At 44.7% G+C, this 24053-nt stretch overlaps 1 protein-coding gene across 3 annotated transcripts in view; it reads left to right on the forward strand.

Moving 5' to 3' along the window:
* AMPH (amphiphysin) overlaps positions 1 to 24053 on the forward strand; it is a 195272-nt gene that overhangs the window by 159593 nt on the left and 11626 nt on the right. Inside the window, exons 15-19 of one of the 3 annotated variants that reach the window (XM_056804142.1) lie at positions 205 to 693; positions 2943 to 2975; positions 4653 to 4709; positions 5760 to 5870; positions 20580 to 20792. In XM_056804142.1, the coding sequence (XP_056660120.1) occupies positions 205 to 693; positions 2943 to 2975; positions 4653 to 4709; positions 5760 to 5870; positions 20580 to 20792 (903 nt within the window). The other 2 variants (XM_056804143.1, XM_056804141.1) reach the window with 2 other exon arrangements.

The raw sequence follows: 24053 nt of genomic DNA on the forward strand, positions 1-24053 counted from the left end.
CCATGCCCAGGATGCGCGGCTTTCCTCGTGACGTTGCCAGGCACCCCTTAGTCTGAGATGCCTTAGCCGAGGCCCCGGCCAGCTTCCCCTTTGCGCTGGTGCGGCCGGGCCGACGCCGCTCATTGTGTTTTCTCGTCCACTCTTGCCATGCTCCAATTCATCTTACTTTGTTTCTCCCCCTTTGCTCTTCCGCCTGCTCTAAAGCCTGACGCTTCAAAAAGCCTTTCCTTGTGTAACCTGATCATGGAGGAAACTCCAGAGCTCGGGTCAGCTGAAGACTTTCCTGACCCCCAAAGGGGCCCAGGCTCATTCCTCTGGGGCCTGGACCTTAGTGCAGACAGTGTCAGCCAGGAGGCTACGGCCGGTGATTCTGGAGAGGAATCGCTACCTGAGCCTGGGGCAGACCAGAGCATGGGAGGCCCCACGGAAGCGCCGCCTGCTCATGTGATGGAGAGTGACCGGCAGCCAGGGCCAGCCGTCCGAGAAGAGGCTGAGCCCGAAGCTAGATTTGCCCCGGCTCTGAGTCCAGAGACAGAACGGCCTTCCGAGGCCTCCTGGCCTCCCGAGATGCCTCCTGGGGAAAGTGGAGGCCTCCGAGAAGAAAGCCACGAAGATGAGGAAAGCACGAAGGAGCAGCCAGAGAGACAAAATAGAGAAGAGTCGATGGGGGAAAGCTTGGAGTCCTGGGAAAAGGTAGACACCGGCAATGTTAACTCCCAAGGGATAGAAGGTGCTGAGGAGTGTGAAGCGGAAGCTTGGGAAAGTGGAGGAAGCAGAGACACACAGCAGCCCGAGGCAGGAGAAAAGGGAGGCCAACAAGCATTGCAAAGCCCAGAGGAGGACCTTGTTTGTGTGATGGGGGCCTCCCCGGGGGAAGGCGCTCTTGAGAGAAGGGACCACAGAGATAAAGAATTAGCCGAAGTAGTTAGAGTTAGAGCCCCAGGGCCAGAGACCGTGGTGCCACTCAGAATTAGCCCTTGTGAAGCTGGGAAGGGCCTTGAATTTGAACCTGAGGATGCCTTAGGCATCTGGAGTCCAGAGGACCAGAGAGTGCATATGGCAGATATTGAGGGTCTGAGCACCATAGGATGGACTTTAGCTATGGAGGGAGGAACAATCCTTTCTGCAGGTTCTTCCGACCTAGAGATGATGCATCACTCAGGACAGGATTCTATGTGTCCGGCAGGGCTGAGCAGTACAGGGGAGACTGCTCAGGAGCTTGAAGAGGACAGTGTCAGCACCCTCCAAAAGGCAGACCTCGTTGATGACCATAAAGTTGCCTTCATCCCCATCAAGGATGAAATGGTCCTGCCGGTCAGAGCTCAGTCTGCCTCTTCTGACAATACTGTGGCCAAATGTAGTAATAACCTGTGTTCAGGTCAAGCAGAAGATTCATTGGGAGAAGGGACTGGAACTGCAGTCCCTCAGGCCTGTGGAATTAGTAGTAGTAGCAAGGCAGGAGACTCAGAGGCAGATCCTTGGGGGCCAGACCCAAATCAGATTTGGCTGCCCAACTGGGATCCTACTGTGAATAATGAGGACTCCTGGGACTTCAGTGGTCTACCAGATGGCCCAAAGAATGGCTTGGATAACTGGCCCGAGTTTGTTAATCAGTGGCCCACCCAAGACATAGGAGATTCCAGGAGTTACTGGGAAGATGTAGGCTTAGAAGCCAACAGGAGGATGTTGGAGGCTCATTTGAAATCAGGGTTATCTGGGGAGCAGGCCAGCATCAGTGACTATCAGCAAAGCCAGGAGTTAGAGAGACCCATGGTTCTCTTCCACGTGGGCAGCTCCCCAAATGCTAGCACCGAGAGTTCAAATAGTCCTAAAGACAGTGAGACCAACAACTCAGACCTATCTGAAGATGAGATTGCTAATCGGAGATATGGAATGTTATACCAAGAAGTAGAGGCTCAGAAAGAAGAGGTACCTACCCTGGTGTGTAGTCTAGCCTAGCCCAAGATCCCCTTAGGTTCTGTTACCTTGTGTCTGTCTTCTACACCTCCACAGTCCATTGCCTTCCTTCTCTGAGTAATCCCTTGCTGACCTCCTTGACAGACTACCCTACATCCCTCGAACTCTGTGCAGCCCAACTGTACAAATAGGTTGACCAAAAAAAGGATGATCATTATAAAGTCTTAGTCCGTGCCCCCATCCTGGGTACCAAGGCTGGAGATGACTGTTTGAATGCTTGCCTTACAAGCTGCCATACAATGAACAGAGCAGACACACTTCCCAGGAGGCCAGATTTAGAACAGGACCATAGATGTCCTCCCCTCCAAACTCTGCTTTTGACAGAGGAGGAAACTGAGACCCAGAAAAGATAAGTAGCTTGCCCAAAGTCACACTATAGTTGTAGGGCTTAGATTTGAACCCAGATACTCAATCCAGGTTCTCAGATCACTGTTGATTTTTTTCCCTCTGCACTATATTGGTGCCCTCAAAGCACTTACAGTCAAGGAAAGTATGAATGAGTTGTATTCACACACATAAAAACAAACACACAAAAACTGGGAAAATCTTGCTCTGGGTAAAATCCTGACATCTCAGGGAAGCTTCCTCTAATAATATCTAGGACAGCGATGGCTATGGCCTGATGGTGGGGAGACCCCAAGGCTTACCTTGGGAGCTCGCCCCAGAGGGCTATCCCACCATTGCTGAGGGAGGGAGTCTTCGAGGACCATGAAATAGCCACCAGAAATTGCTGGAAAGAGCAGTGGCCCTTTTTTTGTTTGCAGCCTATTGGATGTGCTCCCTCCCTTGTGGCCTCCTCCAACTCATACGTACTCTTGCTCATGGCCTTCCCCCTTTCTCTCCATGTTGGTTTCATTAGTAGTGTGTAGTTGTCTATTCCATGTCCACACATAAAACGATATGAATGTTAACCAGGGCAATGAAGACTTCCCAAGTAATATGTTCTGGTCTCCACTTCCACTTAGGCATCCAGTGGCACCTTCAATGGATTTACCCAGGTAAGAAATAAATGAGTCGAATGTGACTGTGGGACAGCAATGACTAAACCCTGCCCAGATGGGTCTCCAAGGGACGAGATCAAGTGCCTCTTATTTAGGCCAAAATGAAGATCATACATAAATGATAGAATCATAGGATACAAGGTTTGAAGCTTAAGGAAGCCTCAAAGGCCAGAGAGATCAGCTCCCGCATTTTGTGGAGGAGGAAACAGATACCCAGGAAGCTTGTGACTTGCTTAAGGTCATAAGTGCATGAAAATGATTCCTTAGTGTTTTTTTAAAGCCCTTACCTTCCACCTTCCATCTTAGAGTCACTCCTCTGCACTGGTTCCAAGGCAGAAGAATGGTAAGGGCTAGGCAATGGGGTGGTTAAGGGGTCACACAGCTAGGAAGTATCTGAAGTCCAATTTGAACCCAGAACCTCCTATGTTTAGGCCTGTCTCTCAATCCACTGAGCCACCCAGCTGCCCTTGATTCCTTAGTCTGAAAGGCTTATCAAGTTCTTTTCTCAAAAGAGGGAAGTGACAGAGCAGGAGAAAAAAATGGGGAAGAGAGAAATTTTGAGGAAGACTCTCACAAAGTTTCTGAAAAAAATCCACCCTGAAGCTTACTGTAGAAGTATGGGAACAAAAAATAATGAGAGCCACAGTGTGTCCAGGGAAGAGATGTTGCCCCTGTCCTTTGCCCAAAGCATTAAGGTGAGAGTGGACAACTGTATTCAATTGGGTGCCATATTTCAGGAAGGACACTGACAAATTGGGAATGATTCCATGTCCTATGAATAGAAGTTGAAGGAAGTGAGGTCATTTCACCTGGAATGTAGGGGAAGTAGGAGAGTCACCTCCAGGAAGTAGCCCGAAGAAGACGGAACGAGAAACCATGGGAACAAGTCCCAAAGTGATAGATTTGGGCATGGTGCCAGGACAGAAACAATTAGAGCTACCCTGCCCCAGTGGAATGGGCTGCCTCAGTTACAGATGATGACTTCTCAGCCTGGGCTGTAGTGGGGATGCCTTGTTAGGTAGTGATTGGATGGACCAGATGGCTAGGAAGGCCCTTTCCAACGCTGAGGTTCTGGGATTCTTCCCTGAAGCTGGCATCCAGGGCCTCTAATGCCTTCATCTGGCTCCACTGCAATGGGGATGGAGGCTATCCCACAATTCCCGGATGGTGCAAATTCTGTCAAACCCGACCAAGCTAAAGAGGATGGAGTTGCTGCCAGAGTGTTCATCTAAGGGCAGACATTGTTGTCACCAGCAAAGAGAGAACACACACAATCGCCCAGGCACAGGATGAGCCAGCTCCCAGGTACAGACACAATATGTTAGCCCAGGCTCTAGGATCTCCCTTCTTTCTAGTAGATGCGCCATGTCTGGGCCCGAGAGGCACCAAGTTGGGCTTCAGCAGGTGTACAGAATGAGGCTGGCAGCTGATAGGCTCTGAAGAGGCCATAGTTTTAGCAGTTCCTTTCTTTTCCTTATGCTGTTTCTTCAAACCCAGATGCAAATTTAGTGTAAGCACACAAGAGAATCTGTGTTGAATCTGGGTTGGTTTTTCAAAATTAGAAACTTTTATTTATACATAGCAGATTTCTAATGACAGCCATTGAGGTGACATTATTTGGGGAATTTTCAAAATGCAGATGACTTAAGAGCTCTCTTTCTTCCCATTGCCTAGCCTCAGGACACGTCCCTCTTCGACATGCCTGCCAGTCAGACAGGGATGGATATCCAGGTAAGTAGTCCTGGCTCATGATCAAAGGAAACACCAGCCGTTTCTTTCTCCCCTGCCTTCTGCTGCCAACTCACTCTCTTGGGGATGGGAATTCCTACTAGTACGTGTCCAGGAACCTCTTCTGTACCTAAATAGGCAGGAGGGCTGAGGAGTGGGGGTTTGGCCTTCTCAGCTTGTTCTTGTTACCTCCAGGATAGGGATTCTTGACCTGGGTCTGTGGACTTGGATGGGAAAAGCATCCCTTTCTTTTTCACTCTGACTGGTTTCCTTGGCAATCCTATGCATTTGATTTGATGCACTTAAAACCGTTCTTCTATGTAGATTTAATATTGATATAGATGAATATTGTAAGAGTCGTTAGAGGCCTTCACATCCAAGCCCCTCATTTTACTGGGGCCAAGTGACTTGCCCAGGAGCACACCCAGCTACTTTGTGTAAAGGGCAGGATGAAAACTTGCATCCTCCTGACTCCAAGCCCAGCACTGTATCTCCCCTGGACCACATGGCAGCCTCTCTCATGATCTTTCCTGTCCTACATGCCCCATCCTGTTTATATGGAGCACTGTGTATATAATGGCTTTCACTTAGAGATATTGTTTTCCCATGAAGACATCCCATCTTCACCTACCTTGGACTTGTTAGCCTAGGCCTTCATAACACTCATTCTGCTTTCAATCACCCAGAACTGAGAGATCTCACGGCACATTTCCCACATGCAAAGTTCTTTGTAAACTGCTCCCTTCTGGAAATATTTGCCTTTGATCCTCAGGGAAATTGCCAAATGGAGACCTTGTTTTTGTAGCACATTCCCAGTTCAGCACAGTGTTCACAAAATGAGCATTTATGTCAGCTCAGGGGACCTCAGAGGTCTTGATGCCAAAAGGAAGCCCTACCAAGAAGTCCAATGGTGTCAAATATGGAACATTTACCAAAGGCAGTCAGATGTAGGATACCATTAGCCTTAACTACCAAACATTCCTTGGTGATCTGGGTTCACTCTTCATATTTTTTCTTTCTCCTGGCCCATCTAAAAAATAAAATCTAACAAAGGCTGAGTCGGAAGAAGTACCCCCCACAGAACCCAAAGCTGAGGAGCCCTTGGCTGGAGCTCCTGCTGAGGGTCAAGACATCCAACCTAGTGAGGCAGCACAGGAGGCAGAGGTGAGTGTCAGCTTCCACTCCCCCCCATCCATCCCCTTCTTACATCCCCACCACTAGAATCATCTCTTCATTCATTCATTCATTCATTTATTCATTCATTCATTCATCTTCCATGCTAGCCTTCTGCTTTCCACATCACTGAGGATACCAGCTTCCACCATGAATCCCCCAGCTGAGAGAGTTCAAGTACATTTTGTTGTACCCATGGCCTTTCAACTCCCTTCCATTCCATGTTCTTCATTCATTCAGTGCCTGATGACCCTGATTTTCTAGTGATGTTGCTCAGACTACTGGAAGACTGCATTTCTGTTCAAGTGGCCATAGATCTGACTTCTTGGATAAAGCATGCTAGGCCACTGAAACTCTGTGAGACCAAATGTGCTTGTGGTCAAAGGGTTCTCAGCTGTATGTGTGTGTGTCTATGCTTGTGTGTGTATGTGTGTGTGTGTGTGTGTGTGTGTGTGTGTGTGTGTGTGTGTGTGACAGAGAGAGAGACAGACGGGGGGGTGGGAGATCCTTTTGGCAGATCTGATAAGCTTTTCAGAATAATTTTATAAAATATATGAAGTGTTTGGGATTCCAAAGGAAATCGACCATATTGAAATACAGTTATCAAAAACAAAATTTAACTGCACAGATCCCAGGGTAGGAATTCCCATATGTAGCCAGGACTGGGATAGGATTTGAATCTGTGATTTCATAGGGATAAGGAACTCCTGGGTGAGGAAACTTCTTCTGCCATCTATATGAGCACCTTCTTTGCCATTCAGGAATTTAGAGAGCTTCCTAGAGCACTGAGACAGTCAGTGATTTACCTGCAGTCCAAGACTTGCCCTGAACTCAGGTCTTCCCATTTTGGAGGTTGGCTTTCTGTTCAGTAGCATTAAGGTTCCTTTAATCACCCTCTACACAGCTTATATCCCCCTTCTGAGTGAACATTTTCTGGAGAACCATGTCCAGAATGACCTATTGTGAGTACAGAAATGTCTTTGACCCCAAAGTTCAAAGAATCAATAAGAAATCTGATGAAATTCCTTGGGAAACTCGAATATCCGAATACTCTGGGTTGTCACTTTGACTTTCTGGATGGGCAAGTGACCAATCAGCATTTAAAACACAGAATCATGAAGGGTTGTAGAGAGTTCCTGTCTGTGTCATTACCTGCTCCCAAGCATGTCAGTCTGTCCATGTTAGCTGGTGTGCAATACCAAAACATGGTGGAAAGTGAATGGATAGATGCCGAATGGAGGGGAACTTGATAATGTGACACATATGAAGGTCCAGGAGTGGTATTAAGGGAAATTGACTTGAAAATGCCCCAGGGAGGGAAAACCCATTTATTCCTGGAAGGCAGTGAAAGGTCTCTGAAGAATTTTAATCAGTGTGCCATTTACTACAGGCTTCCACAAGAAATCATATCAAGAGGGAAAACAATCTCTTTGTAACTCAAAATCACATTTCTGAGATTGGAGGGGTAGCAAACTGAGAGTTCGTGCTGTACCTGCCTTGGGCCATCCTGGCAAAAAGATGTGTGGACCATCTGTCCAATCTGCCATTTATTAAAAGAATAAAGGATAATGTCATATAAATAATGAAGCAATGGCGGGAAGACTGGATAGAGAAGGGCCCAAGGAATTTGATCTATTTTTGCCTGCATTGTTTCCTCTGCTGGTTGGGAAGACAAGAAAGTCCACACGTTCTGTTCGAATAGTACTTCTCTATAAAATGTTGCCCTTTTCATTCCGCTTGGTCCCACTTAGCCAAAATTAAGTCTGATGGAAGCAAAAACTTCCCAATAATTGTGTCCCCAAATTGAATGGACTGCCTTCAAGATGGCAGGTTCTCCCTCACTGAAAGAGGTCTTCAAGCAGAGGTTGTGTATATATAGTCCCTTAATGGAGATCATAAAATGACACAATCATAGACTTGGAGCTCAAATGGACCCCAAAGGCATCTGATCCAACTTCATTTGACAGATGAGGAAGCAGAAGCCTACTGGAGTGCAGTCCTTGGCCAAGGCCATAGGCAGTAGGAAGGAGAGCTAGAATTTGAACCCAAGTGCTTGACCTCAGCTACTGGTTGATCCAGATAGTCTGAGGTGTTATAGGGAGAAGCATTTCCATTCCACGGCTCTTGGATTCAGGGATCTCCATTAGATTCTGTGGGAAGATAGTGATTGAAGTGGTGACAGTGGTGGTGGTTGTAGAAGGCAGGCTATTAAAGGGGTTCTTATTCAGTTATAAGCTAAGTTAGATGGCCTCAGAATTCCCTCCCAGCTCTGAGATTCTGCAGGTCAGTGAGGCTTGCATTTCGCAGAACTCTTTGCTCTTCTGCCTCCCCCTGGGTCTGGCAAATCTTCAGAAATACCACCATTGAGGCCAGTAGGCTGTCATTGATACCCCTAAAAGAGTAGAGTAAGATGGGACAACTCTTTTAGCTAAGGCAACTTAAAGGCCAGTGGTTTTTGAGACAGCAATATAGAAAAAGATCAATCATTTATGTGGCTTTGGTTTATCTTGTTACTTTGCTGAAGTTATTTTGGTGAATTTGGTGCTTGCCTTGGTGGGGCTCTCTAGGTAGACCATCGTATCATCTGAAAAAAATCAATTCTTTACTTTCTTCTTTGTCTGCATCTGTAGTTAGCACTAATGGTGGTCCTATCAGACATCTTTGCTTCATCTTGATCTTATTGGAAAGGCCTCTAGTTTTTCTTTTCCCTTTACACTGAATGCTAATAGTTTTAGAGATGGAAATAATCTATGAGATACACCTCCTTATTTTACCAATGAAACTGGGGCCCAGAGAATGTAAAAGGCCTTTTCAGTTCAGTCAAGAAAGTGGTGCTATTCAGTTATTCTCAGTCGTGTCTGACTTTTCATGACCTGATTTGGGGTTTTCTTAGCAAAGGTACTGGAGTGGTTTGCCATTTCCTTCTTCATCTCATTTGACATGATGAGGAAATTGAGACAAAGGGGGTAAAGTGACTTGCCCAGGGTCATATAGCTAGTAAGTTCCAGGGCACATTTGAACTTAGGTCTTCCCACCTCCAGGCCTGGTGCCTTATCCACTAGCTTTCCTAATAAATTCAAAAAGACTTGAGGTTGAATCTCTTCTGAAATAATTTACCACCTGTGTGACTCTGGGCAAGTCATTTTTAATTGCTGTCAGCTTCAGTTTTCTCATCTATAAAATCAATCAACCAAGAAGCACTTAACAATTCCTGGTGTTTACTATGTGCCAAGCAATGTGCTAGGGAACACAGACCCAAAGTGGCCCCTCCTCTTTAGAAAAGTGGTTATATTCTGTAGAGGGAGACTAAGATAGTGGTGAGATCTAGAATGTTCATGAACATTAAATGGAGATAACAATCAATTAATCAATCAGCAACCCTGTATTAAGGACTTGCTCTATGGTAAATCCCAGTACTAACCCTAGCAGATACAAAGAAAGGCAAAAAACAGCCCATCCTAAGAAGGAGCTTTCATTCTAATGGATGCCTGGAACCATGACCTCACCAAGATGCTGCCAAACACCAGAGGAACAGGATTATTGTTATTGTTCCCCAGTTATAGTGGTAGTTAATGGTGGCACCCCTTCCTTGTTTTGTTGGAAACCACATCCCAAATCCATAACTTGGCTCACCCATCTCTGGTGAGCTGCCATTCACGCCAGGGTATGTGGGTTAAGCAGCTTAACCCTGGAGCATCTATTAATGGTGGGGCAACTGGCATCATGGCCCCTGTTGCATGCTAATTTCCTTTTAACTTTGTATTTATTCATATTTTATTTCTCTTTCAGTTCTAAAGATTTCTCTCCCCTCAGCCCAGCCAGTCTTCGGTTATACCAAGAAATTTAACAAGAAAGTGTGGGGAGGCAGGGAGCAGGGAACAGTGCAGTCAAAAAAAGCAACCCACCAAACAAGGGGGACAGTCTAGGCCATGTTTCATCTCCTTAGCCCCCCCCCCCACTTCTGCAAAGAAGAAATGGAAATGGCTTTTTCTCATCTCTTCTTGTCTTCATAATTCCATCGTTTCCAATTTTGCCTGCTGTTGTCCTTTCTTCATATGCCCTCTATGTCCTGTTCAGAAAAGAGCTCTCCTCTGCAAGCCTGTGATGGTGGCATGACTCATCCCTTGCCTTTTGGCACGAGCCTCATAGTCCTAGCACTCGCTGTTGTTGGTGTCACAAGCGGCCCCTGAGATGAGGGAGGGATGATCATGTTCTAATGGCATCACTGCCAAGGAAACCTATTCTGGGTTTTCTGAGCCTCTGGAGTTTGTGGGATTTAAACTGCTTTTCCTTTTGCTCTCTCTTTCCTTCCTAACATGGACTATAAATAACAGTTGCAACGTTAAGAAAACGTGCTCTTCGTGCACATACAGCTCAATTTTCTCACACGTTCTTGATTTGCCAAACATTCAGGTTGCTAAAGTTGACAACCAAGAACCAGTTTCACTCTCTCCCTGGGTCTGTTCTCCATGGAAGAATAGTGTCACATTCTTCTCTACTTAAGGATCCCAAATGTGACTTGGGATAATGGCGGTCCAAGATGGAGGGCCATCTTGTCTGCTTCCTTTGTTGTACATACATAACATCATAGACCCAAAGAACACAGCTGGGAGGGACCTCAGAGAGCATTGTCTGAATCCTTCATTTTACAGATGAGGAAACTGAGACTCAAAAGAGGGAAAATGACATTCAAGATCACACAGGAGTAGTCAGTGGAAAATCAGTATTTAAACCTACATCTGCTAAATTAAATCTGATTTTCTCAATAATTAACCATCAACGAATTAAAGACCAACTCTAAGCCAGATGGAAAGCCAGAAGGCTCCTCTTCCTGAAATTAAATCTGGCCTCAGATACTTACTAGCTGTGTAATGCTGGGTGAGTCATTCACCTTGTCTGCCTCGGTTTCCTCATCTATAAAATGAATTAGAGAAGGAAATGGCAAACATCTCCAGCGTCTTTGCCAAGAAAACTCCAAATGGGTCATGAAGAGTTGAGCACGACTGAAACAAGTGAACAACACCAAGATGTGTCAGACAGTCCTAGGCATACAGGATTACAGACAATAAATATTTAAATAAATATTTCCAGTCCACCAAAAAGGCATGAGCTTTACTTCTCATTTTGGGCCAAATTATCTGAGCTAGCCACCTTGGAATTTTTTTTCTCAAAAGAAAAATTCACAAATCTATTTCTAAGTGAAAATTGAGCTATTTAGGAGGGGAAGTATGCAAATCCTTTTGACCTTTGAAACTTTAATTAACCACTGCTAGATCTGACATCAGTCATTTGTAGAGCTGACCCGCGTTCTTCCAGAAACCATGCTTGACATGGGAGTTATTTTCCATTCTCTTCCAAAAGGATGAAGCAAAAATTGAGATGTTATTATGAAAAGGGAAGACAAATGCAATCATGAAGCCAGAAGAAAAAAGCAGAAGTTCCTAGAGAGCCCTGGGACTAATGTGAAGACTAGACAGGCTCTCCATTTGCCTTCTTTGATTTAATTTCCTTTCTGGTGCCAGGAACACTGTCTTTACTTATTTGCATAACAGCAAGGCCTGTGGGAAATGAAAAGCTAACTCTGTGGCTTTCAATAGTGCATGGTATAGATTCGCTGGTAAAATCTGGCCCTGGAGGGGAAACTAATCTTCTCTAAAGGGGGAGAATGGTTCCAATATTAATTTCCATGAAAAATCCATGGATTCATAGTGAAGAATAGAAAAATGGAACAAGCAAATGATATGCATTCATTTATAAGCAGATCCTCCTTTACCAAAATGAACCAATCTTCCATAATGGGGGTTCCATTTTGTTTTAGTAAATTAATTTTTATCTGAAATAGTGAAGGCTTAAACAACATTTTAGCATTTTCCAGTTGGAATTTCCATAGATTTTTTCCTCTCTTTGTCTTTTAGGTGGGGGAGAGGGAGACAGAGAGACAAAGACAGAGAGAGACAGAGACAGAGACAAAGAGGGAGACAGAGAAAAACAGAGATCGAGAGAGGTAGAGCAGTTCAGTCAAATGAAGCAACCAGTTCCTCCAACCTACCTGTTGGAGCCATCCTGGTTAACCTCTCTTGGACCTGCTCCAACTTGTCAATGCTCTTCCTAAAGGAACACCTGGATCTGAATATAATTTCCCAGGAGGGTCTGACTGGGGCAGAGGAGAGAGACACCATAGCCACTTTGCCTGGGGCACTAGGCTTCCACTAACCAAGCCAAAGCTCATGTTGGATTTTCTTGTCTCCCATATCAGACTGTGGCCTGCTTTGGCTGTGTTAGTCCACTAGTACCCCAGGGGGGAGTTTTTGTTTGTCTTTGTTTCTATCAAGCAAGGATTCTCCCCTTCTCTGCTTAGACCTCTGGATTTTGAACCCACCTCTAAAACTTGACATTTAGCCCTATCCATTTTTTTCTTCTTGGCTTCAGCTCCACAGTCTACCTTGTGATAAGACTGTTGGGTTCTGAGTCTTTCATCCACCACATTAGCTTCCCCTCTTGGATTCAGTTTTCAATTTTAAATGTTTAATTAAAGTGTCCTCAGTCATCCATCCAGCCTGTAGCTCTGATGTGAAAAAATGGAAATTGAGCTTTCTTTGGGCTTCCTGGGACAGGATTTAATGATGGATCATTTCCTTTACTGAACCAAATCCAGTTGTTTCCATGGCAGCAAGTCAGTCAGACCATAAGTTCCTGGTGGGTCTAACTATGTTACCCTTCCTTTGTACTCCCTATAGCCCAGCACACAATAGGGAGAGATTTACTACATACTTATACAGTGATTCTTAATTAACTAATGAATACAACATGTATTAAATAAGCAATTACTGTGTTCTAAACATTGCTAGTCACTGAGGATACATAGGCAAAAGAGAAAGTTATTGCTTTCTGGAGCAGGTAGGTGACTCAGTGGATTGAGTCAGGCCTAGAGATGGGAGGTCATGGGTTCAAATGTGACCTCAGACACTTCCTAGATGGTCAAGCCCCAAGGCCTAGCCTTTACTGCTCTTCTGCCTTGGAACCAATATAGAATATTGATTCTAAACAGAAGGAAAGAGAGAGAGACAGACACAGAGAGAGAGAGACAGAGAGAGAGACAGAGAGAGTGAAAGAGAGAAAGAGTGAGAGAAAGAAAGAGTGAGATAAAGAAAGAGAGAGAGAGAGAGAGAGAGAGAGGGAGGGAGAGAGAGAGAGAGGGAGGGAGAGAGAGAGAGAGGGAGGGAGAGAGAGAGAGAGAGAGAGAGAGAGAGAGAGAGAAAGAAAGAAAGAAAGAAAGAAAGAAAGAAAGAAAGAAAGAAAGAAAGAAAGAAAGAAAGAAAGAAAGAAAGAAAGAAAGAAAGAAAGAAAGAAAGAAAGAAAGAAAGAAAGAAAGAAAGAAAGAAAGAAAGAAAGAAAGAAAGAAAGAAAGAAAGAAAGAAAGAAAGAAAGAAAGAAAGAAAGAAAGAAAGAAAGAGGGAGGGAGGGAGGGAGAGAGAGAGAAAGAGAGAGAGAGAAAGAAAGAAAGAAAGAAATTTATAGCTCTCAAGGAGTTTTCATCCTAACAGAGAGACAAGAGGACTATAGTATGAGTTTATCCAGAGTAGAAATGCAATGAATACAAACTCTTCAGAGCAGACATCAGCAACTTAGGGGAGAAGCTGAAAAATCCAGCACTACCCTCTCCCTGGAGTTCTCTTTTTAACTGAAGATGGTCTTAGATGGGAGAGGGTTGACACACTGATTCCCAGATACCATCTACAGTAACATCTCTCCCTTCCCCTCAGGAATACCTCAACCCTTTGGGAGCTTCCATTTGCCTCTTCTGCTTTCTGATCCCCATTTCAGACTCTCACTGTCTGTCTCTGGATATTCTGGGTGCTGTGCTTTGGCACAGAGCACAGTTCTTCCCTGGTGAGCCCCAGTGTACTCAGATAAGCAGTTTACTGACTTTTTACAATAAGGAATCATTCAGGAATTTCTCTTATTATTAAAAAGCTAACCCTATGGACTACAATTGGGGCCATCCCCCCTCCCCCCCCTCCCCGCCACCGTCTTGATCCACTTGACTACAAGTTCCCTAGGTCCCTGTCTCCTTTCCTCTTTATCCAGGCATGGGGATATTATAGGAGATTTAAATCTATCCCAGAAGTCATCATAGTCCCAGCTTTCCCTTGGGCATATGATACAGTCAAACCCAGGGAAATGAACTTGAGTATATCCACAGAAGAATCCTCCCATTTCCACAGAGGTGATGCTAAACACCTGGCATTTCCACTGGATGGAGCTGTTAGGAGTCACCATGACAACAGTGCTGACCTCAATACAAATTCACTGAGCATCTGGCCAGACCCAGGGTCTATGATGGAACCCCAGAAGATTAAAATGGGGAGGGGATTGACTGGAAAGTTCAAATATTCCCAGGATTTCTTTATTGGAAAAGAAACCCAGAAATGCTTCTCTAGGATAGGGGGAAATGGGGGGGGGGTGCAACGAACTGGGAAGGGACAGTCTCCCTCCCCTTTAGAAAGATGCAGCATGTTCAGGAGCAGATTGAGGTACCCTGAAGGAGAGTTCTGACCTGTGATATTTTAAGTCTAAACCATGTGAGAGAAGAAACAACGACTATGGTTTTCACCCCTCCACCACCACCATATCCTTCCCCGTGGGCTATTGAAGACTTCTATTTAGGGCCCCCCAAAGTGACTGAGTCACCCCCACTACTCCCTAGGCTTTAAGAATATAATGATCAGAATCTAGCACCCAGAAAGCATTTTCCTGAAAATGCTTGTTGCGCGTGTGTAAGATACAGCAAAAAGACCAGTTTGGCTTGACCAGAGAATGCACGGATGGAGCTTAGTGGACAAGAGAAAACTGGAAGGGTAGGGTGGGGCCAGATTGTATATTGGATTGCAAAGATAGGAGGAACCCCTGGAACTTCCTGAGAAGAAGGATATCCCTTATATACTACTGACAGGATGCTTCTGTCTCTTCCCACTGTAATTCCATTCCGAATGATTGACATTTTCATTTTCTTTGTTCATCATTTGGAATAGAGGCCCCCAAAGCATTTCCAGGAAATGATCATGAACTTAAAAAAGAAAAAAATCAGCTCAAGTGGAATGGAGAGGAGAGGGCGACCAGGGAACCCAAAGGATGATGGCAGTATGAGATTGCCCAATTCCCAAAGGCCAGCCACACAATCGGCAAACTGCTCTGAAGCACCGTTCAGAGCTACCGTTATCGGCACACAGCAGCGATAGAGGAAATCTTCAAATGGGAAATGCCCTCGAAGCCTATCATTACCGCTCATAATTTGGGGTCTTGGGCTTTGCCAATGCCTTTTTACATTGCTTCCTGGGAGCAAGACTGATTTCCTTTGCCTGCCTTCCTTGCAACAGGCTTCTTGTCATCCTTTTCCCCATGTCACCTTTGTTAAGTGTTGCTAACGACTTCTGCCTTGGTTAAGGAGCCTACTGTGAATGCCATTGTCATATTTCCTTTCCATGAGGAAGGCTGTGGGGAAGAGGGAGGCAGCTGCATGTGCTTAGAGAGTGAGCCATGAACTGCCCTAGCAAGATGCTTAGAGATCTAGGACAGGGCTTGTGTCACATCTAGTGCTAGGGGTCGTTCTCTGATGTTGCTCCATGGAATTCCCATAGGATTCCCATGTAAGCCACTAAGGGGCTTCTTGGAGGAGCCCTTGATTGCTTAGGGATCTCCCAAATAGACCTCCTCTGCCTCCAATGGGGACCATTTTAGAATCCTCTTCAAACTGGAGTCCCCATGCTAGTGTAAAGGTTTCAGAACTCCAAACAACACAATTAAAGGCAGGAGTGGGTGGAAAGGCATCTCTTTTGACTTTTAAAATAAAGGGGAAATGCCAGATGGCACCTTCTATGATGCAGGGAGGGGACAGAAGGTTGAGATACTTGGAAATAAATGCCATTAATAAAAAATAAATAAAAGAAAAATATGTTAATGTGGCTTCCCAAAGGCTGAAATGTGTTCAGCAGATTAATTTCTCTGTTCTTTAAAACAACGAGTAGAATCTTTTATTAGGATTATTTCTAATAAAAGCAGGCTGGGACTAGAATGCAGCATTCTTTCCCTAAGCGGCAGACCCAGAGAAGAAGAATAATAGTGATCACAATAATAATGGCAGTGACAATAGCAATACATTTAAGATTAACTTCTTATTTTGTTGAAAAAGTTTAAGAGATTCTGTGAAAATCTTTGCAGCCTAATCTATGAGATAAAACCTTCCACCATCCATTCCATGACCTTGAGTAAATAACTTAGCCTCCCCATGCCTCAGTTTCCCTACCTGTAAAATGAGGGGGTTGAGAGGGCAATTAGGTGGAACACCAGACCTGGAATCTGGAGGACCTGAATTAAAATTTGGCCTCAGGCTCTTACTAGCTGTGTGACCCTAGGAAAGTCACTTAACCTTATTGGTCTCCATTTCCTGGTCTGTCCAGAAGAGCTGGAGAAGAAAATGACTGGCCACTGGAGGATCTTTGCCAAGAAAACCCTAGCTGGGATCATGGAGAGTCAGACACAACTGAACTGACTGAACAACAAACCAAAGGGGTTCACTAAGTGATCTTTAGGGTCCTCCCGAGCCCTCGACTTAGGATCCTGATACGAATCTAATCTAAACCAATGTGCTCCTGTTTTTAGTCCGCCATTATCTTCTCTTCTCAACAACTTAATGATAAACTTCTTCAAGATTTGTATCTGTTAAAGGGATGATAGCCTGGGCTTGTGCCAGGTTTTTAATGTTCACAAGGTACTTGCTCACAACAACCCTGTGGCTCTCTTCTTTCATTTGACAGCTGGAGAAACTGAGTCTCACGGATGCTAAGAGACTTGCTTGCCAGTGGTTCTACAGCTAGGCAGCACTGTGGGAGGGATTTTAACAGCAGCTGTCTCATTCTAAGTCCAAGCCATGTTGATGGGAGTGAGAGCATGTCTGTGAGTGTGTCTGAATATGTGTGTAAGCTCTTTGCACATACTGGTTTGCACTGATTTGTTATAATTGTAAATAGAAATGCTTATATCAAGTAAACATAAGGGGATGTTATTATCACTTGGCCCCAGATTAGGGGGGGCGGGTCTAGGAAAGGCTCTTCAAATCACTCCGGTCCTTTATTTTATTTTTTTAAACCCTCACCTTCCATCTTGGAATCCATACTGTGTATTGGTTCCAAGGCAGAAGAGTGGTCAGGGCTAGGCAATGGGGGTTAAGTGACTCGTCCAGGGTCACACAGCTAGGGAGTGTCAGAGGTTAGATTTGAACCCGGGACCTCCTGTCTCTAGACCTGGCTCTCCATCCACTGAGCCACCCAGCTTCCCCCACCCCCACCCCCACCCCACGTCCTTTGGACCAAAATGAAGACTACTAAATGGATCCTGTCTTGGCTTCCATATCCGAGCCCTGCAACGGATTCAGCCCAGAGAGCTTAAGCAACTTCTCCGGGACCACACAGACAGAAAGTCTCCGGGACAGGATTGAGAGCTCGCTCCTCCTGGGGCCCAGCACCCCTGCTGGATAGAGGAAGTACCCAAAGAAGCCGGCAGAAGCCCAGATGGACAGCAGCCTCCAGGCACATAGGAAAAGGCGGCTGTAGCGTGCAGCCCTTCAGTCACCCCAAAGGGACGCGGCCAGGAAATCGAGCCCGTCATCTCCCCCCACAGCCTTTTCCCGGCCGCTCGCCCCGTCTCCTGGGCCACCTCCTCCTGGTAGGGCTCCGGCCGCCCCAACCCCACGGAAGGAAGTCCCGCCCCCAGGCCTCAGGCCAGCAGCGAGCCCGAAGTTCTTTTCCACGGCCGCCCTCTGCTGGCCTGCCGGCTTCATAACAGCCACCTCAGCCAGCCGAGTTTTGCAGGTGCTGCTCTGGGGAGCGTCTGCGAAGGACCCGAGAGATCCGCCAGCTCCACCAGCCTCGTTTTACCAAAGAGAAACGGAGGCACCCCGGGGAGCTGAAGGGCTCCAAGCCGCGTCCTCAGGCTCCAAGGCCAGGGCTTCTCCCATGGCAGCGGGACGGAGCCTCGACCTCGCGCTTCCCACCTGGGAGGGATCAGGAGACCCGGGCTTAGCGCGCGCGCGCACACACACACACACGGACACACTCACGCACACACAGACACACGCGCGCACACACACGCACGCACCACACATATACACACAATTTAAGTCACACTACGGGAAGAGGCTGCTTTGTTTGAAAATATGATCGTTCTTCTTGACACTCAACGAACCCAGAGCTCCGTGAAGCAGCCAAATGACCACTGACCATTAGTTCCTTTTTTTTAAATTGGGGTGGCCGGACCTGCGAAAAGCCGAGTCCCCCTTCGTGAACCTCCCGCTCTGGCCACTTAAATGGGCCATCGGTCAGCCAATTCATTTCTGGGGGAAATGAGTTCATGCTGCTCTGCAGGGGTCTCCATGATGCTGACTCAACTGCTGCCTATGGAGGGGCAGCCAAGCTGGGGTCCTATAGAACAAATCCAAACACTCCCATTAAAAAAGGATCCTTCACTTTACAGCTGGAGAAACTGAGTCTCTGGGATTTGGGGGGCAGCTGCTCCTGTAGACCAGGAAGGAAACAGAAGTGTTTGAAGATGTTCATGATAATAAATCATCATCATCATCACAACAATAAAACCCTGAACCAACTAAAAAGGATTTCAACTACATTTCTCACATTGGCAAAGTTAATTTATTTTTTAAAAGCTGTACCGATGCCTTTCGTTTCTCTATCACAACTCTTTCCCAGCATGTGCTACCACTTCCCCATTGAATCATCCCCTGAAACAGAAAAGGATTCAATAAAACCAGATATCTTGGTAGCCATATTTGCCAAGCGATGCCCGACTCACACACTCAACCCTCTCCTCTCTCTGTCCTGAGAGAAGGAGCCTGTGTTCCATGACCTGTTGTCCTGAGCCAACATGGCTATAACACTTTGTCCGATGGTAGGTGTCTTCCATTGTTGGGCTTGTTTATATTGTTGCGGTCATGGTGTATTTTGTTCTGCTTCTTTCCTCAGTCTGCCCTCCAGTTCACACAGATCTTCTCATGCTTCTCTGAATTCCTTCGAGATGCCGTTCCCTGTGGTTTAGTCATACTCTATTCATAGAACACAAATGGTTCAACCGGTCCCCAATTCAGTTTTTTTTTAATTTAAAAAACATTTCTAGGAGTATTCAGGGATCTATCGGGTTTGCCTTTCTATCTTTGACTTCTTTGGGGTCTTATGCCCATTAGGGAGACACCGGAAATCAAAGAGGATGAAAAGACTTTTTACCTAATCTCTATTTTCCCCCAGAATACTAAAATCACTTCACAGCTCCACTAACATGTACCTATCTTCCCACAGCCTTGCCAGCACAAACCGATGTTATCATTTTATAAGGATCATGTGACCCAAAAGTTCAAGTTAAAGGAATATACTCAGTTATCCAGAAAACTTTTCTCTTAAGAAGTTCTCCTCTCCCAAAAGTTCTGAATAGGTGATATCTTACTGTATCCAGGTTACAGAGTTCTGCTTTAACTGAATACATTAACCAACATGTGAGTTACTGTCCTTCCTCCCAATCCTCCAAAGCAAATTCTGCTGTTTCTTCTTTTTTGTTCTTGTTCTAATTAAGAGATCAACATCCTTGCCTTGAGTCTTTTCACTGATGATCTTTGTACAGAGACTTAGTATCTAATAGCTCAGATCTTCGGCTTCTTCCCTTTAATAGGAAGTTGAGTATTTTTTGCAATGAGTGCAACTGAATACCTGGGGACACCAGAAATAATGATGATGCTGCTGCTGCTGCTAATGTTTCTGCAGGCCTCAAGTTTTGCAAAATGGAATAAATATATTGCTTATGTAAATATATTATATATGTAATTTTATTTAGTCTGCCATTCAATCACTCAATGAACATTTATTAAGTACTTGTAGCATACCAACCACTTTGGTAAGCACCAAGGAAGACAAGTTAATACCAGAGTTGTTTTAAGAATTGATTTGAGTGCATAAAGGACCTAATTCCAAAGCTATAACAAGGGGAGGGCCATTGGATCTTTGCTCATGGCTATAAAGTGAGAAGGGATAAACAGCACCATCCAAAAGCATCTTTCCCCACTTCCAACTCATTCTTTGTCTGCCCCACCAATGATGGTAACCTTGGCCCAGAGGAACTTGGTCTCTGTTGTGGCTAAGAATTTAGAAGACCTAATTGTTCCAAGTAATCACTGCATCCCCTGGGAGCCAACCCCAATTGTTGTTGTTCAATCATTTTCATTTGTGTCTGACTCTTTGTGACCCCTATATGGTACTTTCTTAGTTAAGATACTGGAATGGTTTTCTATTTCCTTCTCTAGCTCATTTTACAGATGAGGAAACTGAGGCCATCAGAGTTAAGTGACTTGTCCAGAGTTGTACAGTTAGTAAATATTTGAGGCCAGATTTGAACTCAGGAAGATGAGTTTTCCAGGCTGCAGAGTTGGCACACTATTCACTGTGCCACCTAGTCATTCCCAAAACCTGTTGTTTATTACAAATCTACCCATTTCTATTTCAACTGGACATTAGGGTCCAACAAGTTTTAGGGCCCCAAAGAGTTCTCTGAAGTAGAATAAAAATAGGAAGCAGTCTTCAGCCAAATTTGAACTTGCACCCACACAAATGGCCAAATGTGACCTTTTGGGCATCTTCTTGTTTGTAGGTGGTGCCTGCACAGGATACTGATACAGCCCCTGCAGCTGCTGGAGCCCCAGTGGTGGCAGCTGAGGGAGCCTCAGAGGCTGTCACAGAAGGGGAGGCCCCTCCCTTGGCTGAAGGAGTGAGTGTTGTCGAGACCCAAGCTGTTCCAGAGACTAGGGAGGCCACAGAGAGTGACAGAGCTGGGACAGAAGAAATGGAAGCAGTCGGGATCCAGGTAAAGGCTCTGGTGGAAAATGGCAACCCAGTGTGGTAAGACAAAGCATCATGTATTGTGAAATAGCAAGAATCCCTGCAGATGGTAAATTCCCAGATATGTTGCCTGGAGGGTCAGACTCAAAGAGTGATGGTTAATGATTCAATGTCAGCTTGGTAGTCTCACCCATGACCTGACTTGGCCTTTTGCTGGTTAACATTTTATCAGGGACTTGGATGAAGCCATGGATGGAATATTAATCACATTTGCAGATGACACAAAGCTGAGAGGCTTATCTAAACCAGAGGATGACAAAGTTATGATTCTAAATTATCTTAACAGGAAAAAAGCAAGGGTCAGCAAACTCTAGCCTAGGGCCAGTTTCAGCCTGTTGCTTGTTTTGTTTTGTTTCTTAAATAATTTCATTTTAAAATCTAAAAAGCAATTATAGCTCAAGGATCCTACCAAAAATCAGGTCTGATCCAAGGGAAATGGTTTGCTAACCAATGGGCTAAAGTATTGGAATGGATGTCAACAGGGATTATTAAAAATTATCTGCGGGAGCAGCTGAGTGGTTCAGTGGATGGAGAGCCAGGCCTAGAGACAGGAGGTCCTGTGTTCAAATTTGACCTCAGACACTTCCTAGCTGAGTGACCCTGGGCAAGTCACTTGACCCCCATTGCCTAGCCCTTACCATTTTTTTTTGCTTTGGAACCGATACACAGTATTGCCTCTAAGACGATAAGTAAGGGTTTTTAAATTTTGTCTTCTATTATTATTTATAGAATTATCTATTATCTGTCATTAGATTTTTTAAAAATCAACTTTGCAAGTATATGAGGGAAACATGGTATGCCACAGTTGTTCTGAAAAAAGATCTGGAGGTTTTAGTGGACCCAAGCTCAATATGAATCAGCAGTGTTATATGAGAGCCAAAAAAGATAAAAAAGAAATGAAAAAACGAATGCAATCTTAGACTGTCTTTGGAGGAATAAATGCTTCTAAGAACAAAGCGGTGAGATTCTCATTATACTCTTCCTCAGTCTGACCTCTTCTGGACTATTATGACCAGTTCTAGATACCATAGCTAAAGAAGAACATGGATAAGCCAGAAGATGGTTACTAGGATGGTGGAGGGTCTAGAGTCCATGCCTCTTGAGGGCTGATGAAAGAAACTGGGGATTCATAGCATGGAGAAGAGAAGAAGAGGGGAAGCAGTGTGTGATAGATGTGGAAGTATTTTTGAAGGGCTGGGAGGAAGGACCTGTTCTGTCTAGGACCAGAAGGGAGAAGGAAGAACAATGGGGTTAAAAGTACAAAGGGGTCATTCAGGTTGAACATCAGGAAAATATCCACCAGGAGAGCCGCCCTGTAGTGAGTGGGGTCCTGCCTTCTGGGTCTGGAAGCAAAGACTGGTGTATTGTGATGGCTAGTCCTTTCATGGAGGAGTGCAAGTGGAGACCTCAGAGGCACCTTCCAACTCTTGTTCGGTGCTTCTGTGGGTACTTGGTGTTTCATTTGCTGTGGCTAATATACTCTTTTCTCCTAGCAGAAGATCAGCTCTTTGAAACAAAGGACATGTGTGTGTGTGTGTGTGCGAGTGTGTGTTCATGAGTGTGTGCGAGTGTGTGAGTGTGTGTGCAAGTGTGTGTGTGAGTGTGTGTGTGTGTGCGAGTGTGAGTGAACCTTCTCTTCAACTTCTGGTCTTCCATAGTTGTTGGGGAGTACCATGAGGCAGATGATTTGCCCAGAGTTACTCAACAAATATGTATCAGAGGCAGAAATTGAGCTAAAATGTTCCTGTCTCTGAAACCAGTTTTCTATCCACTATATCATATTGCCTCTATTCTCTTATCTGATACTACATTAGTAGGAATTTATAAGTGCTTGTTCAATGAGGGAATTGCTGGATTAGTGGATAGCTAAATTTATATTATGTTTATTATATGCCAGTCACTGCCATAAATGTTTTTTTTTTTTTTTTTGAATCTTTTTTTTTTTTTTTTTTTTTAATATATTTTATTTGGTCATTTCCAAGCATTATTCGTTAAAGACATAGATCATTTTCTTTTCCTCCCCCCCCCAACCCCCCATAGCCGACGCGTAAGTCCACTGGGCATTAGATGTTTTCTTGATTTGAACCCATTGCTTTGTTGATAGTATTTGCATTAGAGTGTTCATTTAGAGTCTATCCTCTGTCATGTCCCCTCAATCTTTGTATTCAGGCAGTTGCTTTTTCTCGGTGTTTCCACTCCCATAGTTTATCCTTTGCTTATGAATGGTGTTTTTTTTTTTCTCCTGGATCCCTGCAAGTTGTTCAGGGACATTACACCACCACTAATGGAGAAGTCCATTACGTTCGATGATACCACAGTGTGTTTGTCTCTGTGTACAATGTTCTCCTGGTTCTGCTCCTCTCGCTCTGCATCACTTCCTGGAGGTTGTTCCAGTCTCCATGGAACTTCTCCACTTTATTATTCCTTTTAGCACAATAGTACTCCATCACCAACATATACCACAGTTTGTTCAGCCATTCCCCAATTGATGGGCATCCCCTCATTTTCCAGTTTTGGGCCACCACAAAGAGCGCAGCTATGAATATTTTTGTACAAGTCTTTGTGTCCATTATCTCTTTGGGGTACAGACCCAGCAGTGCTATGGCTGGGTCAAAGGGTAGATATTCTTTTGTCGCCCTTTGGGCATAGTTCCAAATTGCCCTCCAGAATGGTTGGATCAGTTCACAGCTCCACCAGCAATGAATTAATGTCCCTACTTTGCCACATCCCCTCCAGCATTCATTACTTTCCTTTGCTGTTATGTTAGCCAATCTGCTAGGTGTGAGGTGATACCTCAGAGTTGTTTTGATTTGCATCTCTCTGATTATAAGAGATGTAGAACACTTCTTCATGTGCTTGTTAATAGTTTTGATTTCTTTATCTGAGAACTGCCTATCCATTTCCCTTGCCCATTTATCAATTGGAGAATGGCTTGATTTTGTGTACAATTGATTTAGCTCTTTATAAATATGAGTAATTAAACCTTTGTCAGAGGTTTCTATGAAGATTTTTTCCCAATTTGTTGTTACCCTTCTGATTTTAGTTATATTGGTTTTGTTTGTACAAAAGCTTTTTAGTTTGATGTAGTCAAAATTATTTATTTTACATTTTGTGATTCTTTCTATATCTTGCTTGGTTTTAAAGCCTTTCCCCTCCCAAAGGTCTGACATGTATACTATTCTGTGTTTACCCAATTTACTTATGGTTTCCTTCTTTATGTTTAAGT

The sequence above is a fragment of the Monodelphis domestica genome, chromosome 7 (assembly GCF_027887165.1).
Source record: "Monodelphis domestica isolate mMonDom1 chromosome 7, mMonDom1.pri, whole genome shotgun sequence".
NCBI lineage: Eukaryota > Metazoa > Chordata > Mammalia > Didelphimorphia > Didelphidae > Monodelphis > Monodelphis domestica.